This window comes from Periophthalmus magnuspinnatus, chromosome 9 (assembly GCF_009829125.3).
Source record: "Periophthalmus magnuspinnatus isolate fPerMag1 chromosome 9, fPerMag1.2.pri, whole genome shotgun sequence".
Classification (NCBI taxonomy): domain Eukaryota; kingdom Metazoa; phylum Chordata; class Actinopteri; order Gobiiformes; family Gobiidae; genus Periophthalmus; species Periophthalmus magnuspinnatus.
The window spans coordinates 10,017,195-10,043,273 of record NC_047134.1 but is presented as its reverse complement, the minus strand read 5'-3'; the positions used below and the strand labels follow the sequence as shown (position 1 = coordinate 10,043,273).

At 42.3% G+C, this 26,079-nt stretch overlaps 4 protein-coding genes and 1 pseudogene across 5 annotated transcripts; 2 read left to right on the top strand and 3 right to left on the bottom strand.

Annotated features, from left to right (window-relative positions):
* Positions 1-164: 164 nt before the first annotated feature.
* LOC117376056 (proepiregulin-like) lies at positions 165-3,227 on the top strand. Its single transcript, XM_055224188.1, has 5 exons — positions 165-384; positions 2,173-2,250; positions 2,364-2,502; positions 2,597-2,743; positions 3,108-3,227. Exons 1-5 carry the CDS (start codon positions 345-347, stop codon positions 3,172-3,174), a joined length of 471 nt encoding a protein of 156 aa, XP_055080163.1. The 5' UTR covers positions 165-344; the 3' UTR covers positions 3,175-3,227.
* A 1,783-nt stretch (positions 3,228-5,010) lies between these two features.
* areg (amphiregulin) lies at positions 5,011-9,787 on the top strand. 2 transcript variants are annotated; one of them, XM_055224161.1, is made up of 7 exons: positions 5,011-5,311; positions 5,749-5,928; positions 6,202-6,445; positions 6,674-6,844; positions 7,578-7,700; positions 9,136-9,164; positions 9,514-9,787. In XM_055224161.1, exons 1-5 carry the CDS (start codon positions 5,098-5,100, stop codon positions 7,678-7,680), a joined length of 912 nt encoding a protein of 303 aa, XP_055080136.1. In that variant the 5' UTR covers positions 5,011-5,097; the 3' UTR covers positions 7,681-7,700; positions 9,136-9,164; positions 9,514-9,787. The 2 variants fall into 2 exon arrangements, with proteins under 2 accessions (XP_055080136.1, XP_033828836.1); XM_033972945.2 differs by lacking the exon at positions 9,136-9,164.
* Positions 9,788-12,173: 2,386 nt separating this feature from the next.
* On the bottom strand, positions 12,174-19,246 carry LOC117376563 (transmembrane protease serine 9-like; annotated as a pseudogene).
* LOC117376564 (granzyme K-like) lies at positions 15,097-16,434 on the bottom strand. Its single transcript, XM_033973078.2, has 5 exons — positions 16,352-16,434; positions 16,138-16,279; positions 15,905-16,058; positions 15,570-15,839; positions 15,097-15,450 (listed from the first exon to the last, which is right to left on the bottom strand). Exons 1-5 carry the CDS (start codon positions 16,401-16,403, stop codon positions 15,304-15,306), a joined length of 765 nt encoding a protein of 254 aa, XP_033828969.1. The 5' UTR covers positions 16,404-16,434; the 3' UTR covers positions 15,097-15,303.
* An 853-nt stretch (positions 19,247-20,099) lies between the features above and the next one.
* Positions 20,100-21,342, bottom strand: LOC117376566 (granzyme A-like). Its single transcript, XM_033973080.2, has 5 exons — positions 21,260-21,342; positions 21,046-21,187; positions 20,816-20,963; positions 20,459-20,734; positions 20,100-20,346 (listed from the first exon to the last, which is right to left on the bottom strand). Exons 1-5 carry the CDS (start codon positions 21,309-21,311, stop codon positions 20,200-20,202), a joined length of 765 nt encoding a protein of 254 aa, XP_033828971.2. The 5' UTR covers positions 21,312-21,342; the 3' UTR covers positions 20,100-20,199.
* Between the last annotated feature and the right edge of the window lie 4,737 nt (positions 21,343-26,079).

The following is a 26,079-nucleotide window of genomic DNA, read 5'->3' as shown; positions in this document are numbered from 1 at the left end:
TTTGTACACAAAGAAAGAAGTAAATAAAGGTCTATTCGCAGAGGCAGTGCAGGTCACGGTGATGAGTGACTGTGGGAGGCGTACAGGCCCCTGCTTGTCTCAGTTCCGGTCCTCCAGGTCGTGTCTTCCTTGGGCACCCACCGTGATACCCGCACGGAGAGCATCCCAGGAGTCTTGTCTGTCACCACACCCACAGCAGAGAGGAGCCTCACGGTTTGCACTCCCTGACGCAGATAAAAGCTCAGCACTCGGTCCTTAACTAATCGTTTTTATTACAGTCTGAGAAGTGCGCACATCTGGACACGTTTGGTTAAAACTGCTGCCAGCCTCTTTTCACCTGGACTATGAGGAATACACAGCTCTCCCTGCTCCTGTCATTCATCTGTAAGTATTATTTATGTGTTAGGTCTACGAGGAATCAATACTTTACTGTATTTTTGAGAGCCTAAAGTAAGTAAACTTTTCTTAAAATGTGCAGTGATTTTAAATATTCTGCCTATGCTAAAGGATTGGCATAGGCACTCACTTTATTATACTTTATTTATTTATATATATATTTTTTAATTAACATTTTGCACATCATACTGAAATTTTTAATTTTAATTTTAATTTTAATTTATTTTTTAGTTAGTTCGTTTTTGTTTTTTTTTAAGTAATGTAGAAGCAGTTGTTTACAATCCCTGGGCTGCGGTTACAGAGTCATCAACCTTTAAAAGTCTTTTCCCATCACATTTCTTTGACAGGCTTGTAGTAATTTGATCCGAGTGGAGGTTTTGTGGGCGATAAAGACGACATACCTGAGCTAATGGGTTGACGTCTGAGCTCATCCCAGACCCTCAGGCGTTGCAGGATGTTGGCACTAACATCTGATATGGAAGCTCTCCACTGCACTGATTATGACCTGACGTTTCACAATACGCTCTTCAGTCTTGTGTAAACTATAGACAATAGAAGTGGGGGTTCTGTGCAAAATTACAATAAGGAGTAACCTGATATAATAGAAAAGCTCTTTAAAAGACTGCAAAAAGGCTGATTATAAATTTAAACAACAAAACATGCAGTGTAATCTTCCAAATAAGTGCACAAACTCATATTACGGCACTTTTATTGTACATTTTAAACATTTTGTGCAAAAGTTGAACATCCACCAAGATATTTACTGGGACAATTTAGCATCATTTTGATAGACTGCTGTAAAATTGTCTGAATTTCATCACTGGGACACTCTCCAAAAAGACTAACAATAAACTACAGCCCTTCCTTTATAGATTAACACATCAAAATGCTCTTTTTATTATCATAGTTGTTATTTTGTGTCATATCTGGCACGAGTTCCCAGGAAATACGGTTGGATTCTATTGTAATGGTGGGGTAATGTTGATGATTAACACTGTGATTAACAGAATAACAGTTACTTGGTCATCACTCAGGTTTCAGGGTGCACTCTCATTCATCCATAAAGAGACCCACCCAACAACCCGTCTGCTCCTCTGCTCCCACCAAAACACTAAAGGCAGATTCTGCTTAATAATCCTGATTATAACTCGATTTATACCAGTCCTGACCAGCTCCTCATTTGCCTGTGCTGCAGGAATGTGGGCGTCTGCAGAAACCGTGCCATTAAAAGACTTTGCAGGCTGGTACAAGCACAATGTCTTTTTTAACTCAGCCGCTCCACTGCTTGTTTTATTCCAGAGGGCACCGTTCAGTCCCTTCAGTGTCCGAAAACCCTCTGTAGAAGGTGGAGAGAGGCAATGGAGGGAGTAGTAGCCTGTTACTTTATAATAATAAATAACTAAATAATAATAATAATAATAATAATAATAACAAAAATAATAATGCACAGTTTAAAATAAATCACAATTGTCTTAAATGCAAAAGCTGCATTTACATAATAATGTCTTAAATATGTCTTATTGATACAACAAAATAAATCTGATGTTTTGCTCCTTTAAATGTGAAGCGTCTGTTTTTATTTTGCGTGCTGCTGGTGACCTGGCAGATGCCCAAATGCACTGGCACGAGTGAATTAAGCAGAAATGCTCTGCAGGTGGTGTCACCTGTGCTTAGATTTATGGAAAAGAAAACTTGCTAATCCTGTAGTCTAGACATCTAAAACCATGTTCTTAAATGTACGTGATTCTTATTCGTCCAGTTATGTCTCTTCCACAGATGTTGCTTTGCTCTGGCCCCCTGCACAGACCAAAAGCACCACGGCCCCAGTGTCCACAGGAAACGTCACTGCTGCAGGTGAGCACACAAATCTGAATATTAAGGTTTAATTTGATCTAGTAATACAGATCCATGTCAATGTTACACTTTATAATGTAAGTTTGGAGGTTTAACTGCAGTGTCCTCACCAGGTGATGACCCAGAGCGAGGAGAAGAGCGCCCCCATGTGGAGAAGAGGTCCATACTGAGCTGCGACTCATCATTTGATAACTACTGTCTCAACAATGGCCAGTGCCTCTTTTTGGTGGACTTAAACGAGAATCACTGCAAGTAAGCACTGTTTTATTTACACAGTAGATGTATTTTCATTTGTGTGAGACATTTGTGTGAGACATTTGTGTGAGACGGCTTGTTGCTGCTGCAGGTGTGAGCTGGGTTACCTGGGCACTCGGTGTGAGCACACACAGCTGGTGGTGCAGCCCATGAAGGAGGAAGAGGTGGCCCTCATCATCGTCTGCGTTGTTCTGCTGATTTTAGGCCTCACTGGAGCCCTCTATTTCTTCTGCAAATGGTTATTATATATTCTCTTAAATTATAAGAAGATAAAACATAACTCTAAAGGTGACACATTATCATCACAGCGTTATCTTATGTCACCAAAAGAAAACTAGGGTTAATATGTATGTCCATGATGAGGAAAATAGATGATCTTGTCACTATATTTGACCTGTGACCTACAGGGTCATGTGGTCATTTCAGGGGTTTCAGAGGTGCATTCATTTACATCTTGCATTTTCCATGAGCATTATTCACTGTGCTACAGACTCTCCAAAGGCTTCAAATCAAAAAGAGTTTTCTGATACATCAAGGTTATTCTGAAGTAAAAATCACATTTATTTGACAGCTTGTGCTCTAACATGTTTCTTCTGGAGCAGGTACCGGAGAAAGCACCTTCCTCAGCAGCAGAAGCGTCTGAGATACACGGCTGTGCAGACGGCTTAAAACTACAGAGACCATTTCAGCCTAAATACACCACTATTTCAGTTAGTTTGACTTTATGAAATTACAACAGTTTGTTTTAGTGTCTATCTAAACTGTATTTATTGAGTCTTAGTATAATAAATATAAGTATGATGACTTGCTGCACAAAATGGAATGTATGATAATTTATTTAATTTTAATCTACCACATTCACAGAAATGTGCAAAGTGTCAAAGCTTTTATTTTTGGATTCATTTTTGTTTTAAAGTTCTTGATCCTTCCCAAGGTCACGGCTTTGGCTGCTTGAGATACTTCTCATACAGTTTATGTGTTTGAGTTTGTACAACAAAAATATACGAATTTTACAGAATGTGAATAAATAATTTAATGAGTGAAACATTTATCTGTTGTGAAATGTAATAATCAGTGAGTTAAATTATGCCACATGTAATAAAAATGATTATTAAACCTTTTTGCTTATGAACAAATGAAATATGCTGTTGGTCGATGAACTGACAGTTTCCATAAATAGATTTAGTAAATCTCAAACTAATGGGCAGTTTTATTTCGTCTGTGCATTTCTAAAAGCTTCTAGTTAGATTCAATGAGTTTTTTATCATCCCATTAAAGTCTCTTAATGTGTTCTCTATGCTAATAATGCTCTGCCAAACTTAAATATTAACCCAAATCCTGTTTTAAGCACACTTCTGCCGACATTATCAGGCGCCAGGAGCTTTGACATTAATGAGTCTAAAGGCAAAACTTTTCACGGCAATTTATTTATAGTTACGCACATTCAGACCAATTTCTCTCTGGGGATTATTTTTGAATATGTACAGTAAGAAGTCTAGTAATTAGGAAGAACATGAAATGAAAGCACAATTACATAATCCACTGTTCAAGGAAGCCATAAAAACACTTTTACTATGGTGAAAATGAGTTTGATAGTTTGAGTAATTCTGGTGGATGCAATAGTGAAGTTTTATGAATCATACCATGGATCATTTTAATGCCTGACAAATAGTTTCTACAAACTTTCACTTTGTACAATATTCATGTGGAAACAATGGCGCAGAACATACAGTACAACCAAAAGTATCATTATAAATCGTGTTATATCGATGGCATTGGTTAGTTAGTTTGGCACATTTATCACATTTTCATATTGTTTTAAGTCCATGCTCCAAATCTATTAGTCTGTATTTGTCTCACAAAAACAACCTCCAACCAAGGTCTGGAGTTCCGTGCATACCAGGTCCACGGGGAGGGGATAGCCTCCGCTCGCAGACACAACAATTACAGAATGAAAACAAACGTGTATCATCCACGCCCAAGCCTCAAGGTCTTTGCTAATTTATATGGACAAAAATAGAAACAGCAGCCATCCTTACAAACCACTCACTGATTAATCAGACTGATGTCATTTTAACTGTAAACTAATCTTATATTTTAAAGGATGGATGAACAGATGTGGTGAATGCACATGGTTTGAATCAGAGTGGAGTTTGTGCGTTGCTTGTATTCCAAATCTCCAAATCTGTTTTTAGTTATAGCTACATAATCCAAAATGTCCATAATCCAAATGTTTTTTTTAATCCAAACTGAATGTTTTTAAAGTTTTATACATTTTGAAACAATGGATCTTTCTGACAATACCGGTGAAGTTTACTCATGCAGCTGTAAATTGTGTAACTGTGGCCTTTTTCTGGACCATTCAGGGAAACATGAGGAAGCATGAATATGAGACAGTGGTCACTGCGATGACCTGTGAACATAACCATTATTTCTGGACAGAAGTCATGAGTCAGAGAACACCGGACATAAACTGCAGTGCCTGAGGCTGGTCGTATACTCACCTTTACTTTTGGACACTTTTAGAGGCACATTAAGCTCCTCGTACATGCACACACACATACACAGCCCCCTCATGCATACTGTGCCAACATGCAGACACACACCCTCACTGAGCCGAGCAAGGCGCTGGCTATAAAAGCTGCTCCCAGTGGAAGGTGTGAAGCACAATCAGACCAGTCCAGCCGAGCAGACACACAGACACACACAGAGGCACACATACAGGCACACAGAGACACAGGGACACGTACGACTCCTCTGCACTGGGATATGAACACTCTCGTCCTAACCTGCCTCCTGTCCTATGGTGAGTACAGACCTGTATAGGGACAGCTTTGTGAATCAGTGAACTGCAGTAAAGGGGAAACAGGAGATAGAGCAAGACAAGGCTTGTCATGTTCACATTTCTCAGGGAAGAATTTCTGTCTCAAGAATTTGGCCTCTGGCTATAAAAAATCTCAGAGAAGTCATAGAAAAGGACAATATGTGTTAATGTATGTGTTTATTGTTGCATATTTAACTTTGTAATGTTAGCCATTTTGCTAAAAGGTAGTGAAGTTTACCATAAGGCTAAGGGCTAATTAATATACCAGTCTGCATTATTATTATTATTATTATTATTAATATTCAATAACTGACAATACAACAACAACAGTTGAACAGACTTAAAAGTGAAACTCAAAATGAGTTTGACCCTTGTCTCCTGTTTGTCTCTCACACTGTTGTCTTCCTGTTTGTCTGCAGTAGTGAGCAGTGCTCTTGGGGTGTGGGGATCAGAGGTGACCTTCTCCACAGAGCTGAGTGGGGTGATGGGGGGTCCAGCCTCTGGAGAGGGCCTCCACAGTTCTCTGAATGACGATGACGAGCTGGAGCCGGTGGATCTAGACGAAGATCCTTCAGGGGAAGCACATCTACCCCCTCATGGTACTGGAACACTACCTATTATACTTGCAGTCCCTCAAACCCAATAATAAACATCCATTTTACATTGTGGTATTACGATTTTATAATTTTTACATTAAAAACTGAAACTTAAGAATCCCCATTATGACCCATTTTGGGCTCCATAACACAATTTCTGAGATTGTGACTATAGACTGTGTACTAGTGCTCAAGCATCACAGTGAGTAAGATGCTGACAAACACATAATGATAACTTGGATCTTCTTCTAACATCCCCCATCTGTTTTTCTACAGTGTTTACCATTCTTAAAGATGAGAGAAAAAAGAAGAAGGGAAAGGGTAAGAGGAAGAACAAACACAGAGGTAAAAGCACCACAGCCCTGAACCCGGAGCACATGTACCACACGAGCGAGTACCACACGAGCGGGTTCACGTCAGCCATCAGCACCACAGAGGATCCCTGCACCTCCACACACCTGGACTACTGCATCCACGGCCACTGCCACTACCTGGAGGGCCTGCACGAGCCTGTGTGCATGTGAGTACGACACCTCACACTGCACTGGAAATGTTAGACTATTTTAGACTAGATATGTTTTTATTTAATAGTCAGAGAGCTGCAACTGAATTCTTTGGGATAAATTAAGTTGTTGATTGATTGAGGTTTGGGACAGACTTAAATAGCACAGTTGCTCTTAGTTGTACCTCATGTCATATAGACACGCCTTCATTAGTAATACATAAACACATTTTGCGCCTGTTGCAGCTGTATGAAGGGTTACGTGGGATTACGCTGTGGGATCCAGACCTTGGAGACTAAAGGACCCTCAGAAGACGAGGGCAGTGGTCCAGAGCTGATCCAGACTGTGCTGGTCGTCATTGCTGTGGTTCTGTCTGTCATCAGCTGCATTGCCATCATCCTAATGACCTGTGCCCAGTGAGTATACTTTAAAAATGTCCAAAAATATTCAAAACAGATGCGGACAGCTCAAATTCATAGTGTTAAAATGCAAAATCATGTTTCTTGCCATCCTCACATTCTCGAATTTGAACAACAACCAGCTGCTCGTCATAATGTTTTACTTCCAAAAGGTTCAGATGTAGTTCACAGGTTACAGAAAGCCGTTCACGCTAAACTTTAACTCGCCATAAATGCATTACAGCTTCTCTTTATCTGGCTCCGTAACACATCAAAGGCAGACGACACACCCAAACACACCTTCCTACGCAGGTATTGCTCACTCACGTCACCTTCTACAATGAGTTCACTAGACCATTGGATTGAACTGAAATTATCATTTAATTGTACGTATGACTGCAATAAATGTAAATACAACTCTGGGCCACATTCACTTAGATAGCTGTTGCAATGTAAGCATTTTTATCAGTGACTAAAGCGTGAATCAAAGTGTCAATAGTTCAGAGAAACGCCATATAAATTATCTGTAAGCTGTTTTGTGCAGGTTACAACAAGATGAAAGTGAAATTGTCGCCCATTTTTGGAATTATTGGCCTATATTCATCTATAGAACCTCAAACAACAGAAAAAACCCCATTGTATTTCTTTCACTAAAAGTCAAAGCGGTGAAACTGACACTGCGCCGGAGTCAAACATGGGAAAGTCCTGCTCTAAAACATGACCCCACAGCTTTTGTTCCTTTTCTTCGCAGTTACAGGTCTCATAAAAATTTTCTGGCGTCATATCTTGGAAGTGGAGGAACAGCAAAAGAACAAGAGAAACTCCAGAAAACCCAGAATGATGCTGTGGTGTGAAAATGACGAGTTGTTGCCAGGTATGAACTTCATTTTTTCATCAGTTTTTACATATTTACACATGTTAAAATGTCGGAATTAGCTACAATAAATAAAGCAAGTCACCGTAACCTTTGAGTCCTGCATTATAAAATACAAATATGCTGTTATTACACTTATCTAGACAAGCAAACGACACCACAAGACTAAGTTACTGGTTGATTCTGTGGAGAGGCGACCTTGCACACATTATTTACATTTCGCAAGCAGCATAGTCACTTGCTGCACCTTTAATTAATCGGTTAAATGCTATATTCTTATTACTGGAACAAATGCGCCAAAAGATAAAAAGATCACATTATAGTGTTGCTCAATTAGCTGCAAAGAAGAAGTGTCATTAAAGAATTAAAGTTGATCAGGTTCCTTGGCGCTTAAACAGGCCATAACATCACATTTTGTCAGTGATATTAATCTGCATGTTGGTTTTTTTCCTTAATATTATGCAATCCTGCTCTTAATATCAAACACATGAACAGTTTCCTGAAATGGAGCAGTATTTCCTTAAAGAGATGCTGTAACCTGGGCATTGTAGCGATGATGTAACGACCACTAATCACAGTTCACAGTTCCAATTAAGGCCAACATCCGGTCCTGACTCGCACGAGCGTTAATCCAAAGAGGAAAGAGTAGGCTCCTTTTGTTATTGTGGCGATTGTTGAGTAAAGACAGTTGCATCATGTCATTTGGAATAGTGTGGACTCGGTTGCATACCAGCGTAAAGAATAACCTGTCATTCATAAATAGCACCGCGATTGTTGGTTTGTGGATCGAGTTTAATCACAGTGCTTACATGTGGTCAGCTCTGATACACACTCACACGCAGCCTCTGCCACGAGTCAAAACACTGCAGCATTGTTAGCGCTCGCGGCGTCATAGCGTAGCACAATGTAATGTTAGGATAATATTGTGGCTGCTAATTAACTTGACTTTACTTTTGGGTGTAATGAGCTGTGCAGTTGTGTTTAAATTCTACAAAAAAGAAACATAAAGAAGTATCATTTTGGACGACTGGATTATTTTAGCTGCACTATGTAACGTTTCTGGGCTTTAATGTGGAATATGTGGAATATTCAAACTTCTATCTTACAATTATTCACTTACAACTCTTAAAAACAGCGTCTTACTATGAGCGAGTTTGCCTCTCCACAGATCTGAGCTTTAATTTAGCCTGGTGGTGTCACTTGCTTGTTTCCATAGAGATAGATAAGTTAAATGTCAAGTCTCAAATTCAAATTATTATTATTCCACAAAAAAAAAAAAGCTTTGTTCAAATCTTCTCAAACGTCATTGCTGTTTTCAACTTACATGAAAAAATATGCTAATTCTTGTGGATTTTATGGATATACATCATTATTTGTTGAATCTTTTGTGACGGGAGTACGCAGCGCGAGTAACACGTGCGTTTGTGGTTTACAGATTTGGCAAAACCTTCTACACATAACATGGTAATGCCACACTAACATTAAACTTTCATATTGTCCTGGGGGCCACAAACTATCGTCTCGCGGGCTGCAGTTGGCCCCTGAGCCGCGAGTTTGAGACCCCTGATTTAAGGCAAAGCAATAAAAAGCAACAAGTGCACCTATTAATCTATTTGTATACATTTAAATATCACAAAATATTAGAAAAAAATATATAATCTTTTTTTTTTTGTTTGTTAAATATGAATAATAAAACACAAAAAATTCAGAACAAACTCTACAATTTTACAGCTGGCAAGTTCCAAATGAAACACTATCATTTATAATATCATAATATCATAGTTTATATTCCTTTGTGTTTGTTTTCTTCCAGTGAGCCGCAGCGTGAGAAGACGGCGCCGTCCTGCAGACCCTGAGGATCCTGGCGACTGCGGCCGGCTGCTTTTGTAGATGCTGTTTTAAAGAATGATCTGAAGTCTTTATTAGAATGTAATTTATTCTAGTGTGGTTATTTATTGCTAAAATGACATTGAACTGTATGTACAGTCCGTGGATGCTGAGCATTCACTTTTCTTAAAGTTTATAGCTGTTTTATTTATTGCACTGCTGTTGTTATAGGTCAGACAAACCCTTTTCATGTCAGAGGGACGGGCAACGATCACCAATAAAATGTCTCAGTGTTATATTGAAATTCTGTGGATTCATAATTTGCATTTTATTTAAACCCCCATTTATATAAAAACGTATTTATATTAAGAAGGGCAAACATACTGTAGATTCCCCAGTGCACATCGAAACCCATTCTTTTGCTAATGACTCTGCTACAGTTAATCCTACTTTTAAGAACCAAATGTAACCAGTATAAAAACACACTGTTCTGTCATAAACGTCGTGCTCGCTGGTATATGCCCTGTGCAAATGGGCATAATCATTATTTGCACAAAACATTTCCACTAAACCCTCCCAGGACAGCATCTGAATGAAGCAGGGGCGTGCCTTTCTGGAGCTATTTTGGAAATGTTGAGGTTACTATTATGGAAAAATTACAGTTCTAGATGAAGTCCATTTACAAATCTGGTGAGTTTTTAATTACAAAAAAGATGTGTTCTATGTTTTAGCAGATCTGTCCCCTGGAGCATGTCCCCCTGGTTCTCCCTGAGCATCTCACCTCTGAATATTTACACCTGAGCTGCAAAGGTACATACATTTCAAAGCATAATGACATTTGTTTCACACCCATGAGTTAATCAGCTTTTACACTTAGACAGGTAGAACAACATAGCATTTCCTGCGGGACAGAGTCTTCTGGTCTGGGTCTTTGCATTTACCCAAAGAATATAAGAGTATTATCGTCACAACATGAATATATTACAGTTATTTTCAATTAAATGTATTTTTCTACTGCCCAAAATCACAGCAGCACTTGTAAAAATAACCAAAATTGTCAGTTTAACCAACATAAAGTGTAAAAAAAGCAGATTAAGCAGGATTCACAGGAAACACGCAGACTCCTCCTGCGTCACAGTGGTACACGAGCTCCTTCAGGTGGTACACAGATTCATCTACAGCTCAAATATTTACTGATTTTAGAGTCAATTGAACAACACATCTCTGTCGTTCTTTAGGTTGGTCCCTCATTTAGAACTAGAATATCAGGTAGTCTCACTGTAGATCTGGTTTGGCTCTAGTTTAAAACCAAGAATAATACTGGAACTTGGAAGGACAAATATTTTCTTTAGTGGTACTTTGTGTGAAATGCTTGAGAACAACTGGACAATACAAACACACAGGGCAGTTGTTGAGCTAAAGTTAGGGAAGAAAGTGAAATGAAATTAACAATAGTAAAACCTAAAACTTGTAAATCTGACTATGAGTTTACTGAGGAAGAAGAAGAAATCAAAGCTGCTGAGTTAATAACATTTTAGGATGATTTTCTGACCTAATTTTCATACAATTTAACAGAGTAGTAGCTTAAAACAAACATGATAAAGCAATGGGGAAATGTCTAAATGCACATTAACCCATTGCAATTGAATCGTGACATATATAGACTAACACACAATGCATATTTGAAAATGTAAAGGCGTTGTTGACACATAAGGGCCCCCTACAGGCAGTGGTGATGTTTGCATGCATGAGTTTGCTCCTCTAACATCCACATATTCCCATGACATTACTGCACAATGAGTAACTTGAATAATAAACGCATACAAGCTAATTCTGAGCATTTTCACACCGTCTCTGCCTGTGGAGTTTCTGAAGTAGCTACTCGTCACAGTTAAGACGAATCCTATGAGTCAAATCCTCTCTTTTGCAGTTGTGTTTTGTGTCACTGTTGTGTCACGGGCAGAAAAAGGTGCGTTCGAGTGGGCAGCAGCAGCTTTAACGATGCGATCGCAGTTTTTTTTTAAAAAGTCCTCCTTGAGCACTTTCTGTACACTGACAATGCTGTAGCTTTCCTTCATTTCGCTGCATCACAGATTTGGGTGTGGCGCCTTTAATAATATCATTCAATCAAGGTGGGCCCAAAGTTTTTGTATGTGGCCATGGAGACACAGTAAATACAGTTGGTATGGATAGAGCTGGTCACTTATAACTCATATGTTCAAATAAAAAGCCTTTGCTGGAAATTCCTGGGTGTGGTAGATACTTTTACCTGCACAGGTTGGTAGCTGTAGCTGTTCCACGGAAAATAAATCAACTTTAGTGTAAGTGGTCGTAAGGTTCACTATGTGGAACTAGATGTTGATAATTTAAGAAAGGCTATATAAATCTTTGAATATGTTCAGAGTAAATAAAATGAGACTAAGAAACTGTTGCATCGACTTTTTATCTGATTGGGGAAAAAAAAGAAAAACATGAAAAAAATTTGATGTTATTTAAAACATTGGGTAGTGATTAAGCTCCATCTAATAAACAAGAGTCTGATAATAAAGGTGTGTCATTTTTCTGCTTAATGAAGTGGTGAAAAAGGCAGACACATAAACCCATTACAGCTTTAATTCAATTCAATTTTACTGAAGCACATTTACAACTTGAGCTGCCCAAAGAGCTTCACACAAAAGTTACAAAAAAATAAATATACAAATTATATGGCACATAGCAAAGAACAATAACACACCAATAAAACAGTTGTTTAGCTACAATTAAATGTGGGTTTACAGTAAAGGAGCTGTTTGTTGCCTGTGTTCTCACAGTGTTAAAAAAGCTACATTAACCTTAACCATGACCTTAAAGCCTGAACCTCCATATAGACACACACCTCATGTGAAAGCTCAGAACCTTCTGCCTACATTTTCATCATCTTTTTAATCCATTGCCGTTTTTCTTCGGTGACAAAGGTATACACCCCGGGCTTCTCGATGATTCCACAGCCTTTTCCAAAGGAAGTAACACCAACTAGATTTCCTCTGCAGAGCAGTGGTCCTCCAGAATCTCCCTGCAACACAAACCACATGTGACAATGTCCACTGCTGCACTTCTGACTAATGTTTTTATAGGTTTTCTTTAAAAATGTCTTGTGAATACAGTTTAAATCAAAGTGTTCTCACTTGGCAGGAGTCTGCGACTTTCTTCCCATCTGAGCCGGCACATATGTGTCCTCTGGTGATAGTGGGGTCAAAGTTGTAGTACTTCTCAGAGTTACACTTGGGCCGGTCGATCACAGTCACATTGACAGCCATCAGAACATCTGAACCTTTGGTAGAGCTGGAACCAGTTTTGCCCCATCCTGCGACCAGGCAGGTGCTGCCAGGCGCCGGGTCCTCATTTTTTCGCAGAGGCAGGACTTTCACCGTGTCGGTTTCAGTTACAGGTTCATCCAGCTACAACAAGGCAGAACGTTAAAAATACAGAGCAGCAATACGCTACAAGATTTTGTAATCATTTGTAATTGTTGGCAAAGTTGTCAGGTGTATTTTTATTAGAGAAACATTATGTACAGGCATGAAAAGCCCTCAGAGTCTACCTTTATCAGCATGAGGTCATTGACTTTCTCCTGTGCATTGTAGCAGGGATGTAGATAGTGCTCCTGCACTTTTCTGATCTGTCTTTTTTCTGCTTTTTGGATGTTGTGCACACCCAGCATCACTCTTTTAATTTTGAACGACTCTCTAACAATAACATTATACACATACATGCATTAGTAATTTAAAATTAACTTTTATATTTTAAATAAACTTAAATGAGTACTTGTAACAGTGCGCAGCAGTGAGGACCCATTTTGGATGAATCAATGTTCCTCCACAAAATGGTCCTTGCTTGTTCTCCAGCAGAGCCATGTAGGGCATTGAGTGAGGGGCCACTTCTTTACCGTTGATAATCTCAGCTCCATCGCCTGTGAAACATTAAGCAGCATAAATATTACTCTAAACATCACTTAACAAATACAAGAATAACTGTTACTCACTAGTCCAGACCAGACACGATGCACAGACCAGAAACACACAGGAAAGGTTCATTTTGTCATCTACTTAAAGCTTTGAAGTGAAGAAATAAGAGCTGATCAACTGAGTTTCTGTTTTAGAGAGGAACTGAGCCCTTTACTCCGCCTACATATGCAGTGAAATATACAGAGTGAGGGGATGAACTGAGGGCGGTGCATCTGTGACTGACAGCTGAATGTCAATGATGTATGATGTACATCAAGTCATCAAATAAACATAAGCTCACCTAAAACAGGAACATTCTGGGAAAAAACTATGAACTTCACGATGTTCTTCAATATTAACCATCACATTCTGTGACCTGTTCAGAGCTAAACATGACTTTGTCTGTGGCCCCTATTTTAGTGAAATGTCTGTGGTTTGTGTTTCTCATTCATCTCACATCAGCTGTGGTGAAGGGGAGGCACTCGGCCCTGTGCACAAGGCGAGTGAAGGCGCCTGTATGAGTTGAGATGATTCAAAGTAGTTGTATCTACCGGTAAATAAGTGCAGCATCATTTGAGAAAAGTCTGACACTGCAGCACGGAACAGTTGCTCTCGTCCAAAACCAGAGTTAAGAATAAAGTGTTCATTTGTTTTCACTGTTGCTTCTCACTGTGACCCTGTTTTGAAAACTGTCTGTCACTGGCCCCAGATTTACACACAGTGATGTAGAAGGTGAGAATGGCCTTAACAATGGCTGAGTAGAACTGTTATTACACAATCATCTGGGCTCTCTTCAGCTGCTGCAGGAAGTACATTCTGGGCCTTCTTGGTGAGGAGCTGTTTCAGACAAGTATTTGAGGTTCAACAGAAGCGACATGATGAGGGGGTCTGACAGGGCGAGGAGGGGCGAGGGGACAACTCCAGCTCCCTCCTCTTGGCAGACTTTAACCCTCCAAGATGAGACCAATGAGGCAGTTTAATGGACTTGTGTCTGGATGTGCAGCAGTTGCGTGGCTTAAAAAGAGCAGAGGAGAAAGCACACAGCCCTGTGGAGCTCCTGTGGTTATGGTCTGACTGTTCAAGGAATATCACACCTGCTGCCCACAGTTTTTTTCTTTATTTTATTTTTGTGATTATTTTGAAGTCTACTTTAGTAATAATTATTTACTTGAGTACAGTTTCTCACTCTGACTTAAACAAATACCGTGTTCAGGTCTGAGGTTGAGGTTGATTCTGAGAAAAAGACACTTCACATGCAGCAGGGTCTTGTTACATCTAAAGCTTTGTGACCACAGGAACACATCTGAAGAACACTCCTGGAGCTTTACATCCTCTCAAAACCACCAAAAAGTAACAAATGAAAACTATGTGGACATTTTGTGGATAGTTTGCGTATATTTCAAAGATAATTATTACAACATTTTAGAGGATAATTAATTTTATATTTGTGCAATAGATAATGTAGTAGAATAGTTAAATAGGCATGTTTTTGTTTTAACTGTGCGATGCATCGTTCAGAAATCCTGATTAGAACTGATCAGAAGAGCAATAATGAGCGGTTAAAAAGTGCTGTACAGGTGGTAATGTCGACTTTAATACAAAAGACTCACACTGGTTATTTGGTGGTACTTTGGTCAAGAAACTTTTTTGTGATAAAACTGACAGTTTGTAACATTTTATTTCAATCTCACAACTATTATTTTAAATACAATATTTAACAAACAAATAAACATAAAAAGAGAGTAAATTACAGCAATGGAAGAGATAAGCATTAAGAAAAATCTGATTTTAGACTATTTAATATATTTTCTGATCCACTCAAGTTGTTTTTTGGTGAGAAAAGCATAAACTCCAGGCTTATGGCTGATTCCACAGCCTATTCCAAAGGATGTAACACCAACTAGATTTCCTCTGCAGAGCAGTGGTCCTCCAGAATCTCCCTGCAACACAAACCACATGTGACAATGTCCACTGCTGTTGTACTTGAGCTTAGAACATTCAGTGTTTTTAATATTTCTTAGAAAAAATGTCATATAAAAACAGTTTAAAGTGTTCTCACTTGGCAGGAGTCTGCGACATTCTCCCCATCTGAGCCGGCACATATGTGTCCTCTGGTGATAGTGAAGTTACACTTGTAGTACTCCTTACACTTGGCCCGGTCGATCACAGTCACATTGACAGCCATCAGAACATCTGAACCTTTGCTAGCATTGAAAACAGTATCCCCCCATCCTGCGACCAGGCAGGTGCTGCCAGGCGCTGGGTCCTCCACACTTTTAGGCAGAGGCAGGACTTTCACAGTCTTGGTCTCCTTCACAGATTTTTTAAGCTAAGAATATAGTAGAAAATTAGTGTGCATAAATATTATACAGTCACATTGCATTGGTCAGATACCTTTATCAGCATGAGGTCATTGAGCTTCTCTTGTGGGTCGTAGCACGGATGTTTAATGAAGTCCTTCACTTTTATGATTTGCCTCAAATTTTCAGTTTTTTTGATGTTGTGCACACCCAGCATCACTGTTTCGATCTTATAGTCCTTAGTTTTACTGAAATTGCATGGTTTAGTAAATTACAATTTACTTACGGTAGTTTATACATTTTTTTGTCATTGACTTAAATGAGTACTTGTAACAGTGCGCAGCAGTGAGCACCCATTTTGGATGAATCAATGTTCCTCCACAAAATAGTTTCTTGGCTCTTAGCAGAGCCATGTAGGGCATTGAATGAGGGGCCACTTCTTTACCGTTGATAATCTCAGCTCCATCACCTGTGAAACATTAAGCAGCATAAATATTGCTCTAAACATCATTCAACAAATACAAGAATAACTGTTACTCACTAGTCCAGACCAGACACGATGCACAGACCAGAAACACACAGGAAAGGTTCATTTTGTCATCTACTTAAAGCTTTGAAGTGAAGAAATAAGAGCTGATTGATTGAGTTTCTGTTTTAAAGAGGAACTGAGCCCTTTACTCCGCCTACATATGTAGTGAAATATACAGAGTGAGGGGATGAACTGAGGGCGGTGCATCTGTGACTGACAGCTGAATGTCAATGATGTATGATGTACATCAAGTCATCAAATAAACATAAACTCACCTAAAACAGGAACATTCTGGGACAAAACTATAAACTTCACTATGTTCTTCAATATTAACCATCACATTCTGTGACCTGTTCAGAGCTAAACATGACTTTGTCTGTGGCACCTATTTTAGTGAAATGTCTGTGGTTTGTGTTTCTCATTCATCTCACATCAGCTGCGGTGAAGGGGAGGCACTCGGCCGTGTGCACAAGGCGAGTGAAGGCGCCTGTATGAGTTGAAATGATTCAAAGTAGTTGTATCTACCGGTAAATAAGTACAGCGTCATTTGAGAAAAGTCTGACACTGCAGCACGGAACAGTTGCTCTCGTCCAAAACCAGAGTTAAGAATTAAGCGTTCATTTGTTTTCACTGTTGCGTCTCACCGTGACCCTGTTTTGAAAACTGTCTGTCACTGGCCCCAGACTTACACACAGTGATGTAGAAGGTGAGAATGGCCTTAACAATGGCTGAGTAGAACTGTTATTACACAATCATCTGGGCTCTCTTCAGCTGCTGCAGGAAGTACATTCTGGGCCTTCTTGGTGAGGAGCCGTCTCAGACAAGTATTTGAGGTCCAATAGAAGCGATGTGATGAGGGTGTCTGACAGGGTGAGGAGGGGCAAGGGGACAACTCCAGCTCCCTCCTCTTGGCAGACTTTAACCCTCCAAGATGAGACCAATGAGGCAGTTTAATGGACTTGTGTCTGGATGTGCAGCAGTTGCGTGGCTTAAAAAGAGCAGAGGAGAAAGCACACAGCCCTGTGGAGCTCCTGTGGTTATGGTCTGACTGTTCAAGGAATATCACACCTGCTGCCCACAGTTTTTTTCTTTATTTTATTTTTGTGATTATTTTGAAGTCTACTTTAGTAATAATTATTTACTTGAGTACAGTTTCTCACTCTGACTTAAACAAATACCGTGTTCAGGTCTGAGGTGAAAAAGACACTTCACATGCAGCAGGGTCTTGTTACATCTAAAGCTTTGTGACCACAGGAACACATCTGAAGAACACTCCTGGAGCTTTACATCCTCTCAAAACCACCAAAAAGTAACAAATGAAAACTATGTGGACATTTTGTGGATAGTTTGCGTATATTTCAAAGATAATTATTACAACATTTTAGAGGATAATTAATTTTATATTTGTGCAATAGATAATGTAGTGGAATAGTTAAATAGGAATGTTTTTTTAACTGTGCGATGCATCGTTCAGAAATCCTGATTAGAACTGATCAGAAGAGCAATAATGAGCGGTTAAAAAGTGCTGTACATGTGGTAATGTCAACTTTAATACAGAAGACTCACACTGGTTATTTGGTGGTATTTTGGTCAAGAAACTCTTTTGTGATAAAATTGACAGTTTGTAACATTTTATTTCAATTTCACAGCTCTTATTTTAAATACAATATTTAACAAACAAACATAAAAAGAGAGTAAATTACAGCAATGGAAGAGAAGTATAAAGAAAAATCTGATTTTAGACTATTTAATATATTTTCTGATCCACTCAAGTTGTTTTTTGGTGAGAAAGGCATAAACTCCAGGCTTATGGATGATTCCACAGCCTTTTCCAAAGGAAGTAACACCAACTAGATTTCCTCTGCAGAGCAGTGGTCCTCCAGAATCTCCCTGCAACAAAAACCACATGTGACAATGTCCACTGCTGTTGTACTTGAGCTTAGAACATTCAGTGTTTTTAATATTTCTTTTAAAAAATATCATATGAAAACAGTTCAAAGTGTTCTCACTTGGCAGGAGTCTGCAACTTTCTTCCCATCTGAGCCGGCACATATGTGTCCTCTGGTGATAGTGGGGTCAAAGTTGTAGTACTTCTCAGAGTTACACTTGACCCGGTCAATGACAGTCACATTGACAGCCATCAGAACATCTGAACCTTTCTTAGCTCTGTTTCTGGTGTGGCCCCATCCTGCGACCAGGCAGGTGCTGCCAGGCGCTGGGTCCTCCACACTTTTAGGGAGAGGCAGGACTTTCACAGTCTTGGTCTTCTTCACAGACTTATCAAGCTAAGAATATAGTAGAAAATTAGTGTGCATAAATATTATACAGTCACATTGCATTGGTCAGATACCTTTATCAGCATGAGGTCATTGAGCTTCTCTTGTGGGTCGTAGCACGGATGTTTAATGAAGTCCTTCACTTTTATGATTTGCCTCGATTCTTCAGTTTTTTTTATGTTGTGCACACCCAGCATCACTCTTTGAATCTTAAAGTCCTTAGTTTTACTGAAATTGCATGGTTTAGTAAATTACAATTTACTTACGGTAGTTTATACATTTTTTGTCATTGACTTAAATGAGTACTTGTAACAGTGCGCAGCAGTGAGGACCCATTTTGGATGAATCAATGTTCCTCCACAAAATGGTCCTTGCTTGTTCTCCAGCAGAGCCATGTAGGGCATTGAGTGAGGGGCCACTTCTTTACTGTTGATAATCTCAGCTCCATCACCTGTGAAACATTAAGCAGCATAAATATTGCTCTAAATATCATTTAACAAATACAAGAATAACTGTTACTCACTAGTCCAGACCAGACACGATGCACAGACCAGAAACACACAGGAAAGGTTCATTTTGTCATCTACTTAAAGCTTTGAAGTGAAGAAATAAGAGCTGATCAACTGAGTTTCTGTTTTAAAGAGGAACTGACCCCTTTACTCCGCCTACATATGCAGTGAAATATACAGAGTGAGGGGATGAACTGAGGGCGGTGCATCTGTGACTGACAGCTGTATGTCAATGATGTATGATGTACATCAAGTCATCAAATAAACATAAACTCACCTAAAACAGGAACATTCTGGGAAAAAAACTATGAACTTCACTATGTTCTTCAATATTAACCAACACATTCTGTGACCTGTTCAGAGCTAAACATGACTTTGTCTGTGGCCCACTATTTTAGTGAAATGTCTGTGGTTTGTGTTTCTCATTCATCTCACATCAGCTGTGGTGAAGGGGAGGCACTCGGCCCTGTGCACAAGGCGAGTGAAGGCGCCTGTATGAGTTGAGATGATTCAAAGTAGTTGTATCTACCGGTAAATAAGTACAGCGTCATTTGAGAAAAGTCTGACACTGCAGCACGGAACAGTTGCTAACAGTTGCTGTTAAATAGTTGCATGATTTTTGAAACTTCAGAAATTCAGTTCAGAAATCCTGACTAGAACTGATGAGTGCAGTTATAAATAAACACAAAGAAAAGAAAATGCTGCTCACTTTTAAATGAGTTGAGGCTTAAAGAAATGGGGAAGTGTTGGTTAAATTATTAGACAATATGAACCAAGGCTGAACTTTTGGTCATGATCTAAAACACTGACCACTGAGCGCCATCTAGTGATAAACGTGTTAAGTGTCTCATGTCCTCAGCAGCGGCCGAGATACTTCTGTGAAGAGCAAAAAGAAGAGCAATAATGAGACGTTACAAAGTGCTGTATATGTGCTAATGTCGACTTTAATGCAGAAGATTCACTGGCAATTTGGTGTTGGTTTTTCAATCTCACAGTTATTATTTTAAATGTAATATTTAATAGAAAGAATTACAGCAATGAAAAAGATAAGTATAAAGAAAAATCAGATTTTAGGCTATTTAAGATATTTTCTGATCCACTCAAGTTGTTTTTTGTTGAGAAAGGCGTAAACTCCAGGCTTATGGATAATTCCACATTCTACTCCAAAGGAAGTAACACCAACTAGATTTCCTCTGCAGAGCAGTGGTCCTCCAGAATCTCCCTGCAACACAAACCACATGTGACAATGTCCACTGCTGTTGTACTTAGAACATTCAGTGCTTTTAATATTTCTTTGCAAAATGTCATATGAAAACAGTTTAAAGTGTTCTCACTTGGCAGGAGTCTGCGACATTCTCCCCATCTGAGCCGGCACATATGTGTCCTCTGGTGATAATGGGGTTGAAGTTGTAGTACTCCTTCGAGTTACACTTGGCCCGGTCAATCACAGTCACATTGACAGCCATCAGAACATCTGAACTTTTGCTAGCGTTGTAAACAGTATCCCCCCATCCTGCGACCAGGCAGGTGCTGCCAGGCGCTGGGTCCTCCACACTTTTAGGCAGAGGCAGGACTTTCACAGTCTTGGTCTCCTTCACAGACTTATCAAGCTAATAAGACGGAAATACAAGAATATAGTAGCAAATTAGTGTGTATAAATATTACACAGTCACATTGGGTTGGTCAGATACCTTTATCAGCATGAGGTCATTGAGCTTCTTTTTTGGGTCATGGTGTGGATGTTTTGTTAAGTTCTTCACTTTTATGACTTGCCACAAATTTCCTTTTTTTTTCATGTTGTGGACACCCAGCCTCACTTTTTTAAATTTGTCATCTTCTCTAACAAAAACATTATACACATACATGCATTATTAAATTAAAATGTACTTTTATTTACTTTTAAATAAACTTAAATGAGTACTTGTAACAGTGCGCAGCAGTGAGGACCCATTTTGGATGAATCAATGTTCCTCCACAAAATAGTTTCTTGGCTCTTAGCAGAGCCATGTAGGGCATTGAGTGAGGGGCCACTTCTTTACCATTGATAATCTCAGCTCCATCACCTGTGAAACATTAAGCAGCATAAATATTGCTCTAAACATCATTTAACAAATACAAGAATAACTGTTACTCACTAGTCCAGACCAGACACGATGCACAGATCAGAAACACACAGGAAAGGTTCATTTTGTCATCTACTTAAAGCTTTGAAGTGAAGAAATAAGAGCTGATTGATTGAGTTTCTGTTTTAAAGAGGAACTGAGCCCTTTACTCCACCTACATATGCAGTGAAATATACAGAGTGAGGGGATGAACTGAGGGCGGTGCATCTGTGACTGACAGCTGTATGTCAATGATGTGTGATGTACATCAAGTCATCAAATAAACATAAACTCACCTAAAACAGGAACATTCTGGGAAAAAAACTATGAACTTCACTATGTTCTTCAATATTAACCATCACATTCTGTGACCTGTTCAGAGCTAAACATGACTTTGTTTGTGACCCCCTATTTTAGTGAAATGTCTGTGGTTTGTGTTTCTCATTCATCTCACATCAGCTGTGGTGAAGGGGAGGCACTCGGCCGTGTGCACAAGGCGAGTGAAGGCGCCTGTATGAGTTGAGATGATTCAAAGTAGTTGTATCTACCAGTAAATAAGTACAGCATCATTTGAGAAAAGTCTGACACTGCAGCACGGAACAGTTGCTCTCGTCCAAAACCAGAGTTAAGAATAAAGCGTTCATTTGTTTTCAGTGTTGCATCTCACTGTGACCCTGTTTTGAAAACTGTCTGTTTTTACATTTGGCTCGCGATGCAGATCAGAAACATCATTTAAAAAGAGTTTAAGGAAATATTTGATATGTCAGGGTAATGTTTATGTCATGATGTCAGTTTCCCTGTCCTCCCGTGCTCTCTCCCCCTCCCCTACCTGTGTGTCTGGAGCTGGGTGGAGTGCCTGACTCCTCCCGTGCACACCTGGGGTGCATCAGCCTAATCACCACCACCTGCTGCTGAGTACAAGAAGGCTTGGCAGTCTACACTCGGTGCCAGACCGTCCGCGTGTAAAACGTGAATGTTTCTTGCTAAGCTTTGTTATATGGTACTTTCCGGCAAATGCTCATTTGGATTTATGCACCCTCCAGATTCCTGCCTCTACTCGCCCAGCTCCTGCCGCCACGTTCCAGTCCCGGTATCGCTTCCAGCTCGTCTTGTCTCCTGCTCGTCTCGTCTCCTGCTCGTCTCGTCTCCTGCTCGTCTCGTCTCCTGCTCGTCTCGTCTCCTGTCCGGTCCTGGTCTCTGGTTTGTCACCCGCTCCCCGCTCTGGTCTTCGTCTGATCCGCCTGCCCTGGTACCGCACCTGCTTCTATCCCCGTCCTGGTCCTGTCCTGCCCGCCTCTACCTGCACCGCACCCGCCTGACCCGTCTCCCGCTCCCCGGTTCCTGTACCTGCTCTTGTGACCTGTTTAAAGACTGCATTTTCACCGCTGTAAATAAACACTGTTAAAACTGCTCTGGTCTGCATCCTTTGGTCCTATCCGCACCGTTACGACAGAACGGTCTGGCCACTATGGACCAAGCAGGCTCAGATCCGGACCAGACGCGCCGCCTCACGCACTCTCACCCCGAGGCGGTGCTGGGTCAGCATGAACAATCCATTCGAACTCTATTGGAGCTAAATCAGACATTGTCCCAGCAGGTGGCACAGCTTAACCACCAGGTGGCCGCGCTCCTCGTCACCCCGCCTGCTGCAGCCGGAGCGCCGCCACGCCTCCCGGAGCCGAGAGGCACGGATCCGGAGCCGTATGCTGGACAACCTCACCTCTGTCGCGGATTCCTGTTCCAGTGCGAGTTCATGTTCCAGCAATGCCCTTCTCGTTTCAGCTCGGGGGCCACCAAGATCCGATATATATGTGGATTACTCCGGGGCAGAGCTCTCCAGTGGGCAGAGGCGCGCCTAATGAAGACGTCTGTGGATAGCCTGGATTTTAATGAATTTGTGTCCACGTTTAAGCTGGTGTTTGACCACCCGCACTACCAGGACAATGCTGCCTCCCGGTTATTGACTCTCAGCCAGGGCTCCAGGACGGTAGCGGATTATTCCATTGAATTCTGGACACATGCGGCGGAGCTGGACTGGACGGACAGCGCGCTGCGGGCTGTGTTTGTGCGGGGCCTGAACGAGACTCTGAAAGATGAATTGGTTTCCCGGGACGAACCCCCCGACCTGCGGACCCTCATCTCCCTCACTCACCGTATAGACAACCGCCTACGGGCTCGTCGCCGAGAGAGACGCCGGTCACCGGTCCCGCCGGAGCCACGCGCTGCCCCGCCCCCGCCGGATGAGCCCATGCAACTCGACAGGACCCTTGTGTCGGCCGAGGAGCGTCAACGGAGGCGTCGTCTGGCCGGGGCTTGCCTCTACTGCGGTGAGCGCGGACATTATGTGGTCACTTGCCCAGTTCGGCCAAAAGGGGGGGCCCACCAGTAGCACTGGGAGTACTGGTGGGCGAGCAACACATCCTGGACTCTTCTAATAGACTGCGGCTCAGCGCCACCCTGTGCGTTCGCACAGAGACCTTATGCGTTTCCGCCCTTATCGACTCCGGGGCTGAGAGGGACTTTATTGATGCCCAAGTCGCGGAGCAGCTCGGGGTCTACCTGGAGCCCCTCGAACGCCCCTTAAATGCCCAGGGGCTCAATGGACGTTTTCTGGGGCACATCACTCACATCACAGAACCTGTCACCGTGATTCTGTCCGGCAACCACCAAGAGAACCGTCAGTTTCATGTCCTGCCCTCCTCCGCTTCTCCTCTGGTCCTTGGTTACCCCTGGCTACGCGCCCACAACCCTGTTTTCGATTGGGCCAGGGGCGGAGTTTCGGGCTGGAGTCCCGATTGCCACGCCAAGTGCCTTCGGTCCGCCCTCCCTCCGGCCGGGAGGTCCGTTCCTGTCGCTGATCCGTCCCCAGACACCCCCAATCTGTCCTCGGTGCCTGCTGAATATCACGACCTGGGGGAGGTTTTTAGCAAGAGCAAGGCCCTCTCTTTACCGCCCCACCGTCCATATGACTGCGCCATTGACCTCCTGCCGGGTGCCCCACTACCATCTAGCAGGCTATATAACCTGTCTAAACCTGAACGCGAGTCAATGGAGGACTATATCCGTGGGTCCCTGGCTGCCGGAATCATCCGCCCGTCCACTTCACCCGTGGGAGCGGGGTTCTTCTTTGTGGCTAAGAAGGACAAATCCCTGCGGCCTTGCATTGATTACCGGGGTCTGAACAATATAACTGTAAAGAATAAATACCCGCTTCCCTTACTGGACTCGGCATTTACGCCCCTCCACGGTGCGACCATCTTCTCAAAGTTGGATTTGCGGAATGCGTACCACCTGGTGCGCATCAGGGAGGGAGACGAATGGAAGACGGCCTTCAAGACACCCCTGGGACATTTCGAATACTTGGTTATGCCCTTCGGTCTCACCAACGCCCCTGCCGTATTCCAAGCCCTCATCAACGATGTGCTCCGTGATTTCCTTAACCGATTCGTCTTTGTTTACTTGGATGACATCTTGATTTTCTCGCGGTCCCCCCAGGAGCATCATCAGCACGTTCGCCAGGTTCTCCAGCGCCTCCTCGAGAATAAACTGTTCGTGAAAGCTGAGAAATGCGAGTTTCACGCAGAGGAGGTCAGCTTTTTGGGCTTCATTGTGGGGCGGGGCCAAGTAAGAGCTGACCCTGAAAAGATCCAGGCTGTCACTGAGTGGCCCGTTCCTACCAGCCGGAGACAGCTCCAGAGATTTATCGGCTTTGCCAATTTTTATAGACGTTTCATCCGGGATTTTAGTAGGGTTATCTCGCCCTTAACTAAACTCACCTCTCCTGCTTTGCAGTTTGCCTGGTCTCCTGAGGCGCAGACAGCCTTCGAGAAGCTTAAGAGACTATTTACCTCCGCTCCCATCCTGCACCAGCCCGACCCTTCACGGCAATTCATCGTGGAGGTCGACGCCTCCGACTCGGGAGTGGGGGCCGTGCTTTCGCAGAGGTTCGACCCCCACAACCGCCTCTGTCCCTGCGCCTTCTTTTCCCGGCGATTGTCCTCGGCCGAGGTCAATTATGACGTGGGGGATCGGGAGCTCCTTGCCGTAAAGCTGGCCTTGGAGGAGTGGCGCCACTGGCTCGAAGGGGCGGAGCAACCATTCATCGTCTGGACCGACCATAAAAACTTGGAGTACATCCAGTCCGCCAGGCGCCTCAATCCCCGTCAAGCTCGTTGGTCCCTCTTCTTCAGCCGCTTCAACTTTCTCCTCACCTACCGCCCCGGATCTCGGAACGTCAAACCCGATGCCCTCTCCCGCCAGTTCGCCCTGGAGGATAGCCCGGTCACCGCAGAAACAATTATTCCCTCCTCGTGTGTGGTGGCCGCGGTCCATTGGGATATCGAGGACACCGTCCGAGAGGCCCAGACCAACGACCCCGACCCAGGTAACGGCCCTCCAGGTAAACTGTTTGTTCCCGATTCTGTCCGGTCTCAGGTGCTCCAGTGGGTCCATGCCTCCCGTTTCGCCTGCCATCCTGGTGCCGGTCGCTCTCTCTCCCTCCTCAGGAGACGCTTCTGGTGGCCCACGATGGACACAGACACCCGGGCTTATGTCGCCGCCTGCCAGGTATGTGCTCGGGCCAAGGCCTCCCACTCACCCCCTTCTGGTCTCTTGCATCCTCTCCCAGTTCCTCGTCGCCCTTGGTCCCACATCGCCTTGGACTTCGTGACGGGCCTTCCCCCTTCCCAGGGGAACACGGTGGTTCTCACCATTGTGGACCGCTTCTCCAAGGCCGCCCATTTCGTTGCCCTGCCTAAGCTCCCCACAGCCAAAGAAACTGCCGACCAGCTGACCAGTCATGTCTTCCGACTCCACGGCATCCCGGTGGACATCGTGTCCGACAGAGGGACCCA